The sequence below is a fragment of the Staurois parvus genome, unplaced genomic scaffold (genome assembly GCF_062004578.1).
Source record: "Staurois parvus isolate SC_StPar_1 unplaced genomic scaffold, SC_StPar_1.0 ptg000275l, whole genome shotgun sequence".
NCBI classification, from domain to species: Eukaryota; Metazoa; Chordata; class Amphibia; order Anura; family Ranidae; genus Staurois; species Staurois parvus.
The window spans coordinates 4,589,865-4,609,891 of NW_028318071.1; the positions used below are offsets into that span (position 1 = coordinate 4,589,865).

General features: G+C 40.4%; 1 protein-coding gene across 1 annotated transcript in view; it reads right to left on the minus strand.

Moving 5' to 3' along the window:
* Window positions 1-7,930: 7,930 nt before the first annotated feature.
* LOC149459093 (neuritin-like) overlaps window positions 7,931-20,027 on the minus strand; it is a 62,052-nt gene continuing 49,955 nt past the window's right edge. The window contains exon 3 of the mRNA XM_089681649.1: window positions 7,931-10,193. Within this exon, the coding sequence (XP_089537775.1) occupies window positions 9,905-10,193 (289 nt within the window). The 3' untranslated portion in view covers window positions 7,931-9,904. The remainder of the gene's footprint in view (window positions 10,194-20,027) is intronic.

The following is a 20,027-nucleotide window of genomic DNA, read 5'->3' on the forward strand; positions in this document are numbered from 1 at the left end:
GCCTGATCTAGGTTGGGAGCGTAGATGTTGGCAACTGTAAAAACGAAATTTTGGCATTTCAATTTAAGGAACAGGTAGCGTCCATTTGGGTGAATTAAAGAGTCCAAGATCTCCGGGCCGAAAGTATGATGAAAGGCTACCGACACCCCCCTAGATCTAGTCTGCGGATTAATACTATGATACCACTGATTATAGTAATGATTGTGGAGGACTGGGATACCACCAGAGCGAAAATGAGTCTCCTGAAGTAGTAAGATTCGTGCGCCACATTTATGGAAATGGTTCCGCTTCTCCGGAGTGTTAAAGCCCCTACAATTAAAAGAAGAAAATTTTATCGGAGTCATATTTAATTAAAAGGTGTGACACCAAAAGAGCTCTGACGGATGGCCCCCAACCCCAGAGCAAAAAAAAAAAATGGAGGGGGGAGAAATCGAGAAAAGAAGAACAGATAAAAGGAGAAAAAAGAGAGAGAAACTACTAGACAGGCAAGCTGTCAAAATGACATACAGTGTAATACTACACAGTACACTGAAGGCCTAGGTGGGGAAAGTCAAAGGTGCATGTATCTGATCCCGACTCAGGCCTCCCACAGGCAAATGTTAACTTGAGGAAGGTTACCCTTAAATAAGGGCGACCTCCTCTTACAAAACGTATTCAATAATCCCTCAAACAGGCATGAGAAAATAAACCCCCGCCCCCAACAATAAAAATTAACAAAGTATGGCAAAAAACGGGGTGTGAATAAAACAAACAAGAAAGGGCCCAAAGCCCCTAAGACTAGGGCCAAAGACATCCCCGCCCGTCACGGCAAAACTGCAGTGGTGATACCTGAGGATTAGCCACAGCCTCAGAACCTAAAAAAAAAACCACAGAAAACCAATAGGCACAATAAAAGGCACAAATACAAGGTACTTAATCAGCAGTAGTAACCATCAGCAGGTGTAGAAACTGTAGAAAAAGGAGTAAAGGGAGAAGTACCCTAATTCACATAGATAAGGGGTCATCCCTCCTGGATCTGTTGAGAGGAGGATCTGGAACGCTTCTTCTTGCAATTGGACCGCTGCCAGGAAGAGGATAGAGGGAGGCTAGGGGTTGAAAGTTGAAGGGGCCAGTCCGGGAGGGACACCTGGGGCAGCTCGAACACACCGAGCAATGTAGGTAGGTCTCCAAGGGTGCGGAATTGGGCAGATTTACCGTTCTGCGAGGCATGACGCTGGAATGGGAACCGCCATTGGTAGCAGATATGCCTCTCTTGCAGCATCTGAGTAAGGGGGCACAAAGGCGGGAAAGATCTGGGAGGAGCATCACCGGTACTTCGTTGAATAGGATGGTGTCCTGCGTGCTGGCCGCACGCATAATGGCGTCCTTGACCTTAAAGTAATGGACCCTGCATAGAGTGTGACAAAAGATGGATCAGGGTGTCTTGGGCCCATTGTGCGATGTATGCGGTCCAGCTCAAAGTAGGTATCTTTAGGTTGCTGGAGCAAATCTTTAGGTTCAACAGATTCAGGTATACCCCTGATACGGATATTGTTACGGCAGTTCCTGTTCTCAATGTCATCCTGCTGGTACATGAGCTGCTGTATAAGAACCGTATGGGAGTTAAGGGTTTCTTCGTGGGTTTGTAAAGCGTTACACAGACCGTCGGCTGTATTTTCAATCACTTCCATGCGCACACAAATGTCTTGTTTAAGATCAGAAATTTCCTGCTTGTATGTGCTTTCAATACGTTTCACACATTGCTCAAAATCTGCCTTTGTAGTAAGGGATTTAATATAGGAGGACAGGGATTTCATGTGGGACTGCAGGTCCCAGCCATCCTCAAAGCAGGGAGATGCTGGGGAGGGGCTGCAGGATCCCTGTGTGCCCTGGGCTTGCTGAACTAGCTGAAAAGAGTCCCCAGGAGGAGAGAGAGAGCCCCGAGGGCTTACCTGCCCTTCTTCTTGTTGCCCTGCATCCACAGGGGACGTGGAGGGGAGAGGCGCCAGTGCCATCTTGACGGCTGGGGTGCCCGAGGCCTCGGCCGCGAATTGGGTGAATAACCGGCTTACACTGCTGCTGGACCGGCTCCCCATTACTGCCCGGGTGGGATCCAGAGATGATTCTTCCCCATGTGGGGTGAGTACAGCAGCCCGTGAGGGAGGAAAAGTGCCCGTTAGGAAGGACTGGGCCGGGAGCTCAGCAGTAACGCTGCTACGGCTCCATGCGCCAGGCCATGCCCCCCACTCCCCAAATATTTATACCCTCTCCTGGTATGCACCATTGGCAATAAACCTCCTAGTGGTTGGCCAGAGAGGATATAAATATTCATAACTCAGCATAGAGCAGCTCCCTTGTCTATTGCCAAAAATGCCAGTGACCAACTGGCAAGAACAGCAGTAACACTGCATTTAAGAGAACCCAAAGTGAGATACTTAAAATTAGTCTAGGCAGATTACCACCCAACATACCTAAATTTACAAGTCACCTCTGCTACGGCAGGGTAGCTAGAGAAATTTTAGACTTGGCTTCATTTCCTCTTGATGAAACAGGCCTAACTGTCTAAAACACAATGAATCATCACTCACCACTTACATTGTATTACAGCTTTTTTATGACAATATATGATACTGATATGTGCTAAAATTAACTATTTTGGCTTACCTATATAATTAGTGAAATGTTGGTATATGCAGTAACATCAAGATGTGGTATTGGCAAATATCGAATAACCTTTTTTTGAAATTGTTGACACGTCCCGCTGAAACCATCGACTTTGGAAGGGAGTTTCACATCCTTACTGCTCTAACAGTAAAAAACCCTCTACACCATTTAAGGTTGAACTTCTTCTCATCCAACCTCATTGGGTGGCTACGTGTCTTCTTGAGTGAGATTGAGACTGAATAGTTTCCTCCCAAAGTTAGAATAACCATTAAGAAATTTGTAGATTTCTATCATATCCCCTATTAAGTGTCGCTTTTCCAAGGAGGATTGTAATAATTCCTCATAACTGAGCTCCTCCAGCCTCTTTATTAGTTTTGTTACCCTTCCCACATCCTTCCTGATGTCTGGTGACCAGAACTGGACGGCATACTCAAGCTGTGGCCAAACCAGAGTTTTGTGAAGTGGTAGAATTATATTTGTATCTCTTAAATACCCTTTTTAATGCATGCTAATATTCTACTGGCCTTGTTTCCTGCAGCTTGGCTTTGCATGCTATTGCTGAGTCTGTCATCAGCTAGGACCCCCAGATCTTTTTCCATCATGGATTCCCCCAGAAGTTCTAGTGTATAGCGTACATTCAAGTGCATTACTTTACATTTCCCTATCTTGAACCTCATTTGCCATGTGTTTGCCCACCCCTCCATTTTATCAAGGGTTTCCTGTAAGGTTGCTATATCCTGTTCTGAAGATATTACTCTGCTTAGCTTAGAATCGCCAGCAAACACTGAGACTGAACTATTATATCATTTATGAACACGTTAAACAGGATTGGTTCCAGGACAGAGTCCTGGGGTTCTCCACTTATAACTCCAGACCATTCTGAAGATACACTATTTATCACCAGTCTCTGGACCCACCCCTGTAACCAGTTTTCAATCCAGGTACATATACTATCATCAATACCAATAGACCTCAATTTGCCCATCTGACCCCCTATTCAGTGGGAGCTAGATATCACATATAGAAGAAGTATTTCTACTGATTCTATATGACAGCTTCCCACAACACAAGCACCCACGGCGCTGTGGAGATCCCCTTAAAATCCATACCATACTTAAAGGTGTTGTGAATCTTGCTATAGGATGTGACATTTACAAAGAAAAAATTATATAGTTTAAATTGGTAGCAAATGCTTTTTAAATGTCAGCTTCTTTAAAAGAAAAAGCACACAGATCCTTCCAAAGGTCTCCAAAATGAATAGCTAATCCTTTGTCTGCTATATATTTTGGGGGGCTTTGCAGTTGCCTGTGTTTTTTTAAGAGGCCAAGAGGGAAATGCAAAGCATTTTTTTCTTGTAAATTTCCATTTTTCCTGTAAATTTCAATGCTGCTTCAACACTTTCTGTACATCATAGAGATGCGTCCCCTCACAGGCAGGATAAGAGCACCCCCTGCATGTTATTGGGCATTTTTAATGTTTCACTTTGACCACTTGCCTACAGGGCACTTATACCCCCTTCCTGCCCAGGCCAATTTCCAGCTTTCAGCGCTGTCACACTTTGAATGACAATTGCGGTCATGCAACACTGTACCCATATGAAATTTTTATCATTTTTTTTAGACATATAGAGCTTTCTTTTGGTGGTATTTAATCACCTCTGGGATTTTTATTTTTTCTTAAACCAAAAACCACTGAGAATTTTGAAAAAAAAAGTTTTTTCTAAGTTTTTGTTATACAATTTTGTAAATAAGTAATTTTTCTCCTTCACTGATGTGCGCTAATGAGGCTGCAGTGATGGGCACTGATAGGCTGCACTGATGGACACTGATATGTGGCACTGATGAGGAGGCACTGGTAGATTGCACTGATGGGCACTGAAAGGCAGCACTGATACATGACACTGATATATGGCACTGTTAGGCGGCACTGACTGGCCCTGTTAGGCGGCACTGACTGGCCCTGTTAGGCGGCACTGACTGGCCCTGTTAGGCGGCACTGACTGGCCCTGTTAGGCGGCACTGACTGGCCCTGTTAGGCGGCACTGATAGGCGACACTGACTGGCACTGATTGGCAGGACTGATAGGTGGCACTGACGGGCACTGATGGGTGACATTGAAAGGCAGCCAAGATGGGCACTGATATGTGGCATTGATGTGCACTGGTATGCACTGATATGTGGAATTGATGTGGCACTGATGGGCACTGGCACGGGGCACTGATGAGCACTGACTGCTGGCACTGATGGACACTGACAGGTGGCACTTCTGGGGCCACACTGATCATCAGTGCGCTGATGATCAGTGTACATGTCCCCACCGCGGAAAGCTGATTACCGGCTCTCCTCTTGAGCTGTCAGCGTGACAGCTCGAGAGGAGAGAAATGCTGATAACCGGCATTTCCGTGTTTTCATGTGATCAGCTGTGATTGGACACAGCTGATCACATGACCGAGCCGACATCTTCGGCTCTTTCCATGATCCGCTGTGTCTGAGGGATACAGCGCACTGGCGATCACCGCGCTGTGCGCTCCCTGAGCCACGCAGAATGGAGAATGGAAGGATGTCATATGACGTCCTATCAGAACGAGAGAACCACCTTGCGCCCGTCATTGTACTATATGGCGAGCGGAAGGTGGTTAAGCATTTAAAAAAAATAACTGCTGCTGGCAGAATGTAAGTTATTTTTTTTGTATTGGTACATGTTCCACAGGGAAGTGCTCCCCCATGCAAATATCTTCTTTTTTTTTTTACAAACCCTTGCCTATTAGGCTAGAAAATCTGCATTTTTGATTTGACAGGTTCAACTCCCATTGATTCCTATGGGGTTCAGGCTTTACATTCACATTTTTTTGACGATTGCCAAACCCAGCTCGAACTGAATTTTGACTCATCCCTAGTCTGAAGGTGTGAAATGCGGTCAATTCACCAGGGTGGACATGTAAAAATTGCATTATATGTGGAACACAGATGTGTTGAATGCCCTTGCACTTGTTTATGGTTGGGTGTTGCAACTCTGACTGGCTTCATTCATGCCTCTTGTAAATTAGTTTTTTTTCCTCTGTCCAAATGTAAGCCGTGTACCGGGGTGGGCTCCACAGGATACAGTGAAGTCACGCACGAGGAAAGCAACCCCAACACCAGCTTTTGCCACAACAGAATTTTTCTTAGATGTGGCAAATAAACACAACCACAAATGCTGAAAACATACAATAAATTTACAAACACCCAGCCCAAAGGCTGAGACCGTTGTGCTGCACAGCACGGCGCCTCCTGATGGATGAAGGTAGAAGGTGTAGTAATTTATCTACTGGCGGGCACAACTAAGCTGCCACACCTTACCGGTTATTACCCTAAAAGAGCAGGAATCAGTGTATGGGTGTATGGTATGGGCTAGCATGCGGTGCAGCACAACAGCTTACAATCTTACACAAATCTACAGTATTCCCCCTCCCATAACTGGTCCTGTAGCACGTGCCTGAGTATTCCTTCTGAGCAAAACATCAGTGTGGCTTGAGTTTGTGGGATTTTATCAGCTCTCCAATGTGAAATGTCACTTTAAGTTATGGAGTCCTTCCAAAGATCAGTAATAACACTTGTGGCCTGATACAAACAGACACACGAACTATAGGCAAGGTCTCAGTCTCTAGGCGCCAACACTAAAATGAGGTGCGTGCACGATCTTACCGACCCGGGTCTGCTTTGCATCCACTGGTGACTCTGAACAGAACAAATGTCTCTCCAACAAGCATGCGATATCGCAATGTATGTTGCTTTGTTCCTCTGCTCTCATCAGCATTCCTGGCAGGAATCTTCCTTTCTCTAAACAGGATCAGGGTCTTGGACACAATCAGCTTCACTTAGCTGCAGCTCTGGTTACTGAGAGATGCCCTAACACCTGGATGCCATCAGATTCTCTGCTCACACGGCTCCTGCATTCACCATCCGCAAAACATGGCTGCCCTCTCCTCTTCCTGTTCTCTCAACTCTGTGTGAAAAACCCCACCTCTTCATGAATATAGAAATATCTATGCAGTCTGAGGCTGTGTTAGGAAAACAGTGGCATCTTGTGGCCAAACAGCAGAATGTCAGTCCCGAACATTTAATTTACTGCACACAAACAGTGTTCAAACAATGAGAGCTGTTTTCCCATCTCACACAAAATTCTAAGGTGTAGAAAAACAGCTTCTGACCTAGAAAATTTGTCCTTCTCTGCTGAGCCATCCTATTTTTTGAGAGAGGTTGTTTTGGCTCCCCAATGTATAGGTATTTGCATTCCCAACTATACCATACTACATATACTGTACATACCAAATGTGATATGGTATCTTAGATTAAGCCCAGTGTGGGTGAAACATGTCAGAGTGGAGTGACTGATGGATGGGGATTTCAGCTGAAACCTTTTCTTTCATTTACCTTAAACTGGACATGAATATAGTGTGCAGCAGTACCTGTATGCCATATTACATCTTGAAGCAAGATGTGCTCTATCTCTGCCAGCACCTGAATACAGAGTTTGAACCTGGGAAAATTATACTGAAGGCTTGCAATTACTCTGATCTATTATGGTATACCAAATGTGATGTTTGATTTTCCGAATAATTAGCCAACTGCACTTGTAAAAATAAACAGTCTTTATTTTTTCAAAAACAGAGTGGCTTTCCTTCAGCATAATCAACACAAAGCTGTCCATCACTCTGTTATAGAGAAATAAAAATTTGGCTCACCTCCTGTATAAGTTTATCCCACAACAGGTTTTAAAGTTCCTGCCTCCTCCAGAGGTCCAGAAAGGGCACAAGAACTAAGCAATGTCTCAGTCAATACACAGCCCACAGCCCTTTCACAATGGTGTTCTGTTCCACACTATAACTTATACCTCATCAACACCTGTTGGTTGCTTCCTGCCCTTTTTAGCCCTCTCTTGCAGATAAGATAGCCCTTTCAGTACTTGTCAGGGTTGGAGACTCTTTCCTACCCAAAATCTCTCTGAACCTCTGGATTCTGGGTCCACAAGACTTAAAAATCCTGGGAAAATTGTCAATCACCAGATCACCCTGCATGGGTGACAGTCCCTAAGTACTCCACAGTGCTTCTGCTTGCCCCCCCTTAAAGGACCACAACCTACATAAAGGGGACGAGAGAGAGAGAGAGAGAGAGAGAGAGAGAGAGAGATTTTATACGCCATATTTTAGTAAAGCTATTACTCTTTTACAAGAAGCAATAATACTATTTTACATGAAAAAAAAACAACCATCAGACATAATTTGGATATAAAAAAAACTTGCACTATATTTGTTTAGCAACATTTTACAGTTTTATTTACATTCAAACAAAGATATTACATTAGCAAGGTCAATTGCAATAATTCAATTTAAGCAGTAAAGGAAATTGCCAAGGTGGCAATGTAACTAGCAGAACGACTACTTTTAGCAGTGCTACGGTAGTTCTGAGGGATAGGTGGGAAAAACATAATTTTCTGTGCAGAGGATTGCACTGCCCCAAAAACTAGCACTGTTTCTGACCACTGGCAGCATTCAATGCATTATGGGAGTCTATCAGGAGGGTTTTTTTCTCTTAAAGTACTTCCACTTTTGCAGCCAAATTAAGATAACACCTACTTCATACTTCTTACATGTTTGCAATAGCTTTCTTTTAAAATTTTTAATTAAATTTAAAATAGCTGCTTACCTTTACTTTCTAAAAAACCCTGTTAGGTTTCCCTTTCTATGTAATCGTAAGGGGGAGGGGGGGGTTATTTTACCATAATTGACCCTGTCCATACTGTGCTGGAAGATCTTCATTATCAGTTGTAAACTAAATGTGCAATGTCCTAACAAATGCTTGAAAATCTCAAGGCTTTTGCAGTAGTTCATTGTACCGTAATGCATTAAAAAAAAGTCCTTACATCTGCCCCATAATTGCACATCGCAAGCTACTCTGAGCAATACAAACTGCATATAAATGTTTAAACTTGCTCCAAAGAAATAACTTGAAAGGTTTTAGGTACGCTGTGTGAAGAGCAACATATAAGAAACATATAGTGAGGGTTTCTCAAATTTGACTGGAAAGGTGGAAAAACACTTTAAGCCCAGATGCATACTTTGTTGTATCAGCTGTAGAATTTATTACTGCCACCATTGCATAATACTATTATTTGGGACTCAAGAGCTTGGCAAGATGCCATGCTCCTGGATTACATCAGCGAAATTTAATTACCATGAAATGCAATTTCATACTAATAATCAGAATATACAGGCATTAAAATAGAATTATATTGTAACACATATAGTACAGTTACACATACATTATCAATAGCATCCCTTAGATAGGTTTAAAAGCATATAATAAAATATCATAACGACTACTTATGACTGCATATTGGGGTGGATGAATAAATACTGGAAATTTGTAAATTGGATGTATGGTGCATAGCCAGGATTAGATTCATATTCAAAAGTCTGTGCTATCCCAAGCTTCTGTGGTCACACTATTTTGTGTGCATAGCATAAAAGAGACTTGCTTTCTGCATATAGAGATCATTTTTTTTACTGATTTGTATACTAATTATTTACTTATCAATTGATAACAGTTGTATATAAGTTAGACCACTGATAAGTTATTAAATGTGAACTCCAACTTTTCCTTCAGTCTAACACAGTTGTACAGGCTCCACTCCTATACTGAAATTCCTTACTTTGATTTCACTGAACACTCTGAGGTTCTCATAGTGTGGATTAGAAGCTGCATCAAATCAAATAGAGACCAGCTCATTTTCTAACTGGAAGATGTCCAGCTTCTCCTAGTCATTTTCTCCCCAGCCTTACTGTCCACGGTCCACCCCTTTCATTCATTGGATGTCAGTTCTTTCAATCATGGAAGCTTAGTATTATTACATGTAGTCTGCATACAAATGTAACCTGCCAAGGTATGCCCACTCCTGCAGACTTACATCCCTCTATCAAGGCATTTTGATTTTTGCATAACTCCTTCCAAGAGCCAGCCCACTGCTGGCTTCAAGGCTGAGGGATCTTGAGAGGAAAACTGTGCTGTGATCTAGAATTTTTTGCAGGTTAGACGTTGTAAACAGATATCAGATTTTGTAAAAAAGAAATGGGAACTTTTTTTATCCTGTAGTAACTAATTATAGCTGTTGTGGGTTATAAAATTTGGTAGTGCAATATATTTACTGTGAATAAATGTGATATAAGAACACATTTGTGTCAGTAGAAAGAAGTTCATGTGTTAACTTTTAAAACACAGATTTGTTATGTCTGCTCAGCTATAATCCACTGAAGAATTCCAGCAAAAACAAATGATACTACACTGTGTTTTGAAATGTATGCCAGACCACGAAGTGTTTCTTTGTTTGTTTCACCAGTATCTCCAGCTCCCATGGTATTTAGCTGCTGATTTCTTGAAGTACACAGATCATGTAGATTTCCCTGGTATTGGATTTTTCTCGACTCTTGTCTCAAGGACTCCCAAATGGCAGCTGTATCTTCAGGGCAGTTGACCAGGACATTGCTGGCACACTTGTGAAATTCATCCCAAGATCTAGATAGATAATATGGGGATATTACCTACACATTATACATACATGTGGAAACTATTAAGCCTGGTACACGTGATGAGAATATCGTATGAATGATAGTCCTTTATTTTGCATGCTAGTCTCATAAGGAAAACAAATTGGTTACTAGAGTTACGAAAATTCTCATAAGACAGAATACAACTTCCCACAATGATGTAATGTATTGTAATGTATTCTTTTGTTTCTGAGCATGCACGGTGCTGGTCACTCAATTTTTTACAGATGAATACTGTACTGATTATTTGACAATAGTTTGTTCTGTTATGATAAAAAATGTTTGCATTTGTCCCTTCAGAAAATTTCAGATGAATTGTTGTGATCAATTCTCAAAAGCTGTGTACTAATGATCAGATTATAGGACGATTGCTCCAAAAATGGTTTTATTCATACAATATTCTCATCGTATGTACCAAGCTTAACAGTCTGAACCTGAGATCCAAGATTTTTAGGTATATATCTAAGTTTTTAAACAGAATCTCATAAGCAGTTTTTCCACTTCTATCCAATCAATGTTTGCCACTAGCAGCTTGTAGCAGGTACTGTTTATCACAGGACAATTTCTATTAAATAATACTTGTGTATTCAGATATAGAAATATTGACCCAGCCTCCTGGGTCAAGAATCTTTCGTATCACTATCCAATAGAGGGTCTTAGAAGGTGAGAGTGGGTGGGGCCATATTATCAACCCAAGTAAACTTAATAAATCAGGAGCAATTAGAAAATGGGCCAGACACATAGACACCTGGAGTTGCCTACTACTGTATGTGCGCCCAGTGGTGGACAACATTTTCCATATTTTCAGTTTTCCATATTTTCAGTTTACAGCCCCAAAACATCACTGCTCTAGAGGAGATCTGCATGGAGGAATGGGCCAACATACCAGCAACAGTGTGTGCCAACCTTGTGAAGACTTACAGGAAACGTTTGACCTCTGTCATTGCCAACAAAGGATATATAACAAAGTATTGAGATGAACTTTTGATGTTGACCAAATACTTATTTTCCACCATAATTTGCAAATAAATTCTTTCCAAATCAACCAATGTAATTGTCTGGATTTTTTTTCTCATTTTGTCTCTCATAGTTGAGGTCTACCTATGACGCCAATTACAGGCCTCTCTCATCTTTTTAAGTGGGAGAACTTGCACAATTGGTGGCTGACTAAATACTTTTTTGCGACACTGTATGTATCCTTTTATGGACACATAAACTAAAGGTCTCTATATTAAACTTACTAATCAAATTAAAAATACTGAGACTAATCTTACAATGGCAGACTTCAAATCACTTAGAGATCTAACGCTATTACTGGAAGAAGTACGGGATATGAGCTTTCGTAAGAAGTCTCATGTCTTTCCATCGCTTAGTCGAAATCCAGCTATTGCCCTATTAGTACGACAGATCACTAAGGACATTGAATTACTAAAATTTAATTATACTCACCATAACTTAAGTGCAGCTGAAAAGACTGCAGTTGGATCATTATTGGTAAATACGAAAATAACTATTAAATTTTCCGATAAGGGAGGGAATATTGCTCTGATGGATAATTGCATGTATGAAAACGTGCTAAAAAAATTCTTAGAAATAAAACATGCTATAGGAAAATTTCTGTTGCACTCATAAATGAATTAAATTAATAAGTCAGTAGACCCAGCATAAAGAAATTGAGTTATTCAGAAAGACTTATGGGAATATATTAGAATTAGGCACCCTAGGATGCCAACATTCTATGCACTTCCCAAAATCCACATAGACATGAACAATCCTCCTGGTAGACCTATCATCTCATGAAATGGTTGTATCTTGGAAGGTATTAGTCAAGAAATAGACCATTATCTGAGACTCCATGTTGTAAATCTTGCATCCTATGTTAAAGATTCTATCCATCTTTTAAAAATTATCGAAAATCTTGACGTACCCCAATCTGCCTATCTAGTAACAGTTGATGTGTAATCATTTTATTATTGCATTCCACACAACAAAGGAGTTGCAGTGGTCAAACATGTTCTGCAACAACATGGAATGCATGAATGAAGATTTAACAAATTTATTTTGACTATGCTTGACTACATTCTGACTCATAATGTTTTTTTGTTTAAAGGCTCCCACTACCTCCAGGTACAGGGCATGGCTATAGGGACTTGCTGTGCTCCTTACTATGCCAATCTCTACCTGGGGGTATGGGAGCAAAATTTTCCATCTGGCAAAGATATATACAGTAGATGATATATTCTTTCTTTGGGATGGTCCTGAAACACTATTGAAAAATGTCTTGAGATAATGAATCAAAATGATTCAAATCTTTTCTTTACTATGACTTATGACCAAGACCAAATCAACTTTTTGGACATCAATATCTCTAATACCATGGGGGGACGCCTGTAGAGTAGTCTCTTCAGGAAAGAAACTGCCAGCAATACAATTTTGTATGCTGACAGTTTCCACCCAGAACCACTAAAGAGATCTATCCCATATAGTCAGTTCCTACGTATCAAACAAAACTGTACAAATGATTGTGTATTTCAGAAAGAGGCTGATGAGCTCACTAAACGATTGCTAGCACGAGGTTTCACAAAAATAGGCCTCAAAAAGGCCTTTAATTGTGTAATAAATCTGGACAAGCATAGTCTCTTGTTCAATTCTAAACATCATAAAAAGGCTGACAAAGAGGAGGTTAGGGTCATCTTAAGATATTCTAATGAACATGTCAAAATAAGAAAAATATTACAAAATCACTGGTCAGTTTTGGCAGAAGACCCAGCTATTGGTAAATTGGTGGGTGAGAATCCCTCTATAACCGGTAGAAGGGCAGGGTCTCTAAAGGATTCCCTTGTACAAAGTAAATATAAAGGGGATCAGAGATGTGATCCAAGTAAATATGTTGGCACTTGTGGAGAATGTGCATATTGCTCTTTACTTATTAATAAAAAACAATTTATTCTTTCGAATGGAGACAAATTTGTTTCCAAGCACTTTGTAAACTGCCAAATGAAAGGAGTAGTGTATCTTATGTCATGTGAATGTGGATCTTTTTATGTGGGTAAAACATGCCAAGAATTTTGGAAACGTATTTATAAACATGTTCATGCTATGAGAATAGGTAATCTTTATTTACCCTTAGGAAGACATGTTGCCATATTCCACAAATATAGGATGCCCAAAGTGACCATCTCAGCTCTAGATAGGATACTTGGTCCTACTGGAAGAGATGACTGGAACAAGGCACTACTACAACAAGAAATGCGCTGGATTAGGTGCCTTGATGCCACTCGCCATCCTGGTTTAAATGAGTCCGAAAGTTATAGACCCTTCTTGGAGGGTTTTACCTCTGGTAAAATAGATTGAAAATGTTTCTAATATGTACTCCTTTTAAATACTCTAATTTTCTCCCCTATAGGGGATTTCCCCATTCTATTTGTGCTACAGGGATTCCCTTGTCAATGTTATTCATTTGTTGTATTTTCCTTATTTGATGAGTTTATGTTATGCTGTCCAGATTATATGGCAATTTTTGTCATTATTATAAACTTTTCCACTGTGGAGGTTTGTGTTTGCCTTCCTGATGGGGCAGTCTTATGTTGACATGTCCAGCACGGAAAGGGGTCCCTTAATCCAGTAACACGGTGGAGGATCCATTTCTGTGGCCTTGTAGAGCAGTGAGGCAAGTTTTCTCTTTCCCCCTTGCTCTCATGCGCTTTATGTGCAGTCCACACTATTTCGTGTTGGCAGCGGTCTCCAACATGGTGCTCGTCTGGTCTCCGGCGCTTGCACAGTTGAGATGAACGCCGGGGACCACACGATGGGCACCATTTTCCTCTCCAGCGAACATGATCTGCTCATGGGAGGAAACATACACATCACACCCACTTTGGAATCTATAAAAGGCCACATTATCAGATACAGCTTTCAGCATTTAGTTTGATACTGGGAGGACCACATATATTGTGCCCGGCATTACCCCCTTGTAGGGTTGTGGTCTGAACAACAAGACAAAGCTTTTAATATTTAACTTGAACACTACTACATTACTATGCAGTTCATGGTGAGTTACAAAAGATGTGAGCAACTGTTTTTGATATTTATTTCAAAAAGAATCTTTAAATTATATGCTCATATATTAAGCATATTCCATTGTTATTGACAGTATAATATTAATCATGGGGACATATGGAATTTACCTAGGTATCCCCTTTAGCTTATGTGTCCATTAAAAGGATACATATTACCGTGATCTTCATAGTTTCTGGTCCTTACCAACATTGGATAAGAGGATATGTAGTTTTACAAATTCATATACACTTGATACCTTTTTTGTGCTTCCAAGATATTATCATACACAGCATTACATCTTTATATATATTCTGTTATGACAGTGTTTGTGATGTGGCCCCCATGGTCCTTGCACATCAAATGATGGCCTCAGTTATGAGGGAGACTCACCTGCTAAACACAGTGAAGCATCTTCTTTTGACTATTTTTGGTAGCTATGTGAGTCATATATCCTATTTGGTTGCTTTACCATTACTTAATTATAAAGATATGCATTAATAACTGATTGTTGACAATAATTATTGTTACAGAGTGGCTCCTTTCCCTGAGGAAGAATCTATACGGATGTATTCAAAACACATTGGATCCTAGGCTGAATATATCTGCAGTCAAATTTTGAGGTTTCAAGATGAAAATCAGCTTTGAGGGATACCGCTGGATACCTATTGCAATAACCACAATTTTGTGAAGTGAGTGAACTGTTAAAAATTGTTGTATTTTATATTGGCTAACATGTATTGCTTACTCGATATGTATTAATTTGTCAAATAAAAGAAATTTGTTCAAATAAAATGTTGATCTTTTCAAACAACTAGTGTTTTTGTATATACTCCAAGGATGCTTTAAAATTCCCATAAAATGTAACTCTCTCTATTAAGGAAATAGGGATGTTGGCAACCACACCCTAAGCTACACTGAATGACTTTTTATACATGGAGATTTCTAAGCCACAGTTATACAGTTAAACATTTTTATAAAATATTTTCCTTGGTTTGCATTCCTCAAAATACGGAGGGATAACCTTTTTTTGACTGACTTTTTCAAACCCATGTTATTTTAATACATCTGTTCCTGCTGGAAAAATGTAGCCTCTCCATCTCCTCAGCCTTTCCATTCTGACATAAAAGTGATATACTTTATCAGAATAGTGCTAAAAGGAGAGTGACCAGATTAAAAGGTGCTGCAAATGTTGCAATTGCATAAATAAATAATTGCCAGAAAAGGGGTGGATTCATGTAAAGACCAAATATAACATGGCATTGAGTAGTGCCAAGCCATACATCATACTGCTGACAAATTATACACATGTATGTTGCATTTGCTTTCAGTTGTCCCACTTCATTAATTTATTAGTGGCATTTTTTTTACCAAACAGGATAATTTCTAAAAAGTATATAAAAATAGTATAGTGCAATCAACCAAAAAAGAGAACAGTTTGACATTGCGTGTACGATTAATTAGTGGCATTCTTTACTTTCTTGTTATCTATTATTGTTTCAAAACGTAACTGATTTTGTTGTGACTGGCCAGCTTTACTTGCCTGGGTGAGTAGTGAGAATGAGTCTTCTACACCTCCCTTTTCCTCACAATGTCAACAAAGGGTAGGCCTTTTTTCTTTCTCTTAGATTCTGTTATGCTGACTCGGACTGAACAGGGGAGGGGAACCCTATATAGAAGATGATGTCAGCACAGTCAGCAAAAACTAGATTGGTAGTCTGTCACATGTGAAGGCATCAGTCTACAAGATTTAGTAACGGGATGGGGAGGAGCTTTGTGATTGACACTTCTCAAGATAAGTTTCCAGTGACCCATTCTCTATATAGATTTATTGAAAGTGACACAAAACAATATTTCTACTCTCCCAATAGTTATCCATAACCCTGTGGTATTTTTTTAATTAAATTGTTTTTCCTTCACCTTGTAACATTCTTTGAGCTCCCACACCTCTCCTTTTCCATCCTCCCTTCTGTTTGTTTTGACTGAGCAATGCACGTCAGTGCAGTCATGTGCACTACTCTATGCACACTACACACCCCACAGTCCCTAGTCCGTCTCATTAGAGAACAAAAGGGGAAGTCAGATCACAGCAGCAAAAAAAATGGAATTTGGAGATTTTAGGAGGCTAAGAGGAAGAGAAGGTAATATTTTTGAGTTAAAAATGAATACTTGAATAGAATTTTTATTTTTCTAAACCAGTGTTTAGTGTCACTTAGCATCTAGCAAACTCTGCATCTTAGCAAAAAATAAAGAAAAACATAAATAAAGCACCTGACATCTTTCACTGTTTATTACAATGACATACAGCTACTTCGTTAATCAGATTGAAATCAGACACAAGTCTAGTTCAACCAATAAAAAAATAAAATAAATAAAAAACCCAGATAGCAAGCAATTGAGCTGCATGTTTGAAAATGACTATTGCTAGACTTGCCTGGCTTAACAAGTTTGTTGCGCAATTGCAACAAGCATTTTCTGGTTCACTTATGTTGTGCAATAGTCATCCCACCACAGAGGTCACCATGGCTGAATTTTCATCTTTGCTCCCTGCTGTAGATTTGCAGAGCAAATTGGAAAAGTGTCAACTAGAACTTTACTCTACAACTTACTTACTCTACAACTTGTGTGCTCTACAAGTATACAACTTGCCAGTTAAAATGTGCAGCAAGTTAACAAGACTTACAATTCAAAACTGCCACAAATTTGTGGCAAGTTATCATTGCTATTTGGGTATGTGGAGGTTAAATCTCTTTTCCTCCAGATGTAAAGTGAGTCCCCTTGATCTTTGTGATGACCTTAAAGTGAGTAACTCTATACCAAGTTCAATATATGGACCACTTACAGTATGTATTTACATGGTGATCATATCCCCCCCTTAATCACCTCCTCAGAGAATAAATTCAGTTCCGCTAATCTTTCCTCATAGCTGAGCTCCTCTATGCCTCTTATCTGTTTTGGCTGACCATCTCTGAGCTTTCTCCAGTTCTCCAACGTGCTTTTTGTGAACTGGTGCCCAAAACTGAACTGCATATTCTATTTCTTCTACAGCTCTGACACACATTGTTACATCCCCTGCAGCAGTTGCTCTTTGTACACTGGTTATCAGCTCTTATCATTCTGTACTTACAAGGTCCCATCAAAATTGTTTTAATTTCTGTGAATTGTATACCTTCAGCTTGGCATGCTGCCATATGCCCATAACTTTACAGTTAATTTAATATCACTTACGAAAACCTTTGACTGACATTTTGAGGTCATGAACAGATTAAAGCAGACATCACAGTACAAGGTAAGGTCCATTTTAGTCTCTGTACCCCCCCTCTTATTGTAAATTCATGGGCTTTTAGTAGTTCAAAAAAATGTAAAATAAAACGTTAGAGAATATATTTGGTTTAAAACAATTCAGAAGAAACCTCACAGCCTTCTAGCAGAGGATGACAGAGTGTCTCTCTAACCAACATCAAAGATGGCTGCTCCTGCACATACGTGAACGCCCTGTGGGAGGGGCGAAACTTGTAGACGCACTTCTGGTCTGCCATCTATCCATCCTATGCAACTTCCGGTGAGTGGAACACACGCTGAGCGGTGCATTCCAAGCAGCCATCTTTGATGTTGGTTAGAGAAACACTCTGTTATCCTCTGCTAGATGGCTGTGAGGTTTCTGAAGCTGTCTGTGGATGCTATGGGAACGATGTTTGGCCGTTTGAAGGCAAATAAACAATGCTTTTATTGATTTTGTGAAATGTGAGTGAAGGAATTAGCCTTTCAGCATTACCATACTGCCATTTTGTCTCTTAGCCTAAGATTTGCCATTTTAAAGATAAGTATCCATCTTAAGACTTATGTCAGTACTTAAAGATGAATTTGTGTTTTAAGACTGTTTCTTACTTTCGATAAGAGTCTGAGGTTCCTCTTTTCCCTTCAGATGTAACTTCCTTTTTTCCTCTACCTAGCATAAGACTGAAAGTCTGCGGTGGGCTTTTTCCTGTTGCAAGAGTATTAATAAACTATAGCCAGCGCTAAAAGGGAAGTTGTCTACTTTCTATATTGATCAAAAGTTCATGCTTGAGGCATATAATAATAATTAACATAAATGCTAAATGATTGGGCATTACTGGTGTATATAATATTCTGATTGGTCAATGCATACCTGTCAATTGATTGGTTCTTATATTTCTATGTATTGTTTTAAGTTTCATATATAAGTTTAAACACGGAAGAATAAATTCAGTTCCTTCTGAGATATCACCTTGTGTCTGTGTGCAATTTCCTGTATCTCAAAGGGAACTCCGGGCCTGTGGACAGACATTGGTCAGGGCCAGGGGACTGACGGGAGTCGGTAGCTACAGGAAGGAACGAGAGGAGCCAATTCCTTTCAACTGGGGGCTCGTGTCCGGGATGAGATAATCATCCTTTTCGGTAAGTAAGATTTTTTGTCATTCTGTCAATTAGTCTGTCTTGCCGGAAAGGCTCTGATTAAAATCTCATGCCCTTAGGTAGCACTGGGCTTCGCGTCTTAAGACGCCAGTGGCCAGGCGCAAAGTGCTGTGGGAAGCACAAGGTCTTTTGGAAAAGACTAGAGGCAGTTTTGGGAACTGCACAGTCTCTTATGAGAAGAGACTGGGAAAGAGTTTCTCTGAGAAGAAACCAGGAAAAGTCCGGGGTTGATCAATTCTGTCCTGCAACTCTTTGCTTTTCTTCCTATCGCATAGAAGTATAAGATAATTTGTTTGTGTGACACAAGTGCCCAGTTGGTAAGTGTATGGGCCAGCGGTTACTGAAGGTATTGTCAACTTCCGTTGTAAGACGCACCACCCCTTTAGCTAGGCCTTATTGGCTGATGACCTAGAGAAGGTGATAGCATGGTGACACGGAGTTGGGTGCCTATGTAAATGTCTTGTTCAAATTGTGTTGTAGGCTTATTGTTAGAAAAGTGGGAGTTAGTCAGAGTCAGGATATTATTAGAAGTATTGTATATCCAGGTTATAATCTCCACTTTGGTCAACCACTAGAGAAAGACCCAATAAATATCTTAAGTCCAGACATTTTTATAAAGTAAATTGTCATTTGGAAGTTGACCCCTGTTTTTTGGGACAGCCTATAGGACAGATTTGTAACACAGACCTTTGTAAGTGTAAAAATGGGAAGTGGTCAAAGTAAGGATAAACTCCCTCCCCCAAATGTTGGTGAGACATGTAAAGATTATGTAGCCCGTATCTGTGGGACAGATTACTATCTAGTTAACCCCTGGGTGGATAAATTAGCAGACTGGAGTGAATTCATGGGAAGTGTTGACCCGTTCCCCCGTGATGGGAGTAATGATACTTTTCATATGGATATGATTAGGGGTCTCTGTCTGGGGGATAAACAGGCTTTCCCATGGTATAAGGGAGATCCTGTGTGGGATCAGAAATACATGACCAAAGGTGGACAAAATTGGTTAGAATTTGCCCCTCTCTGGTTTCATAGACAAACTGGGAAACAAAATAAAGCCAAAGCTAGAAATGTAGATGCCACTAAAATACATGCATTAGAGTCAGAAATAGACAGACCCACACACCCTCTCATGCCATTCCCTCCCCCATATGTCCCACCTGTCCCACAGCCCACAAAACTTTATCCATCTCTTACTGAAGAAGATATTGATTTTTTAGCCGGACATTATGCAGTCCAACACCCCACTGCACCTCCAGCACCAACACTTCCACAGACCCCTCAAATACCTAGTGCTGTTCACATTTCTACC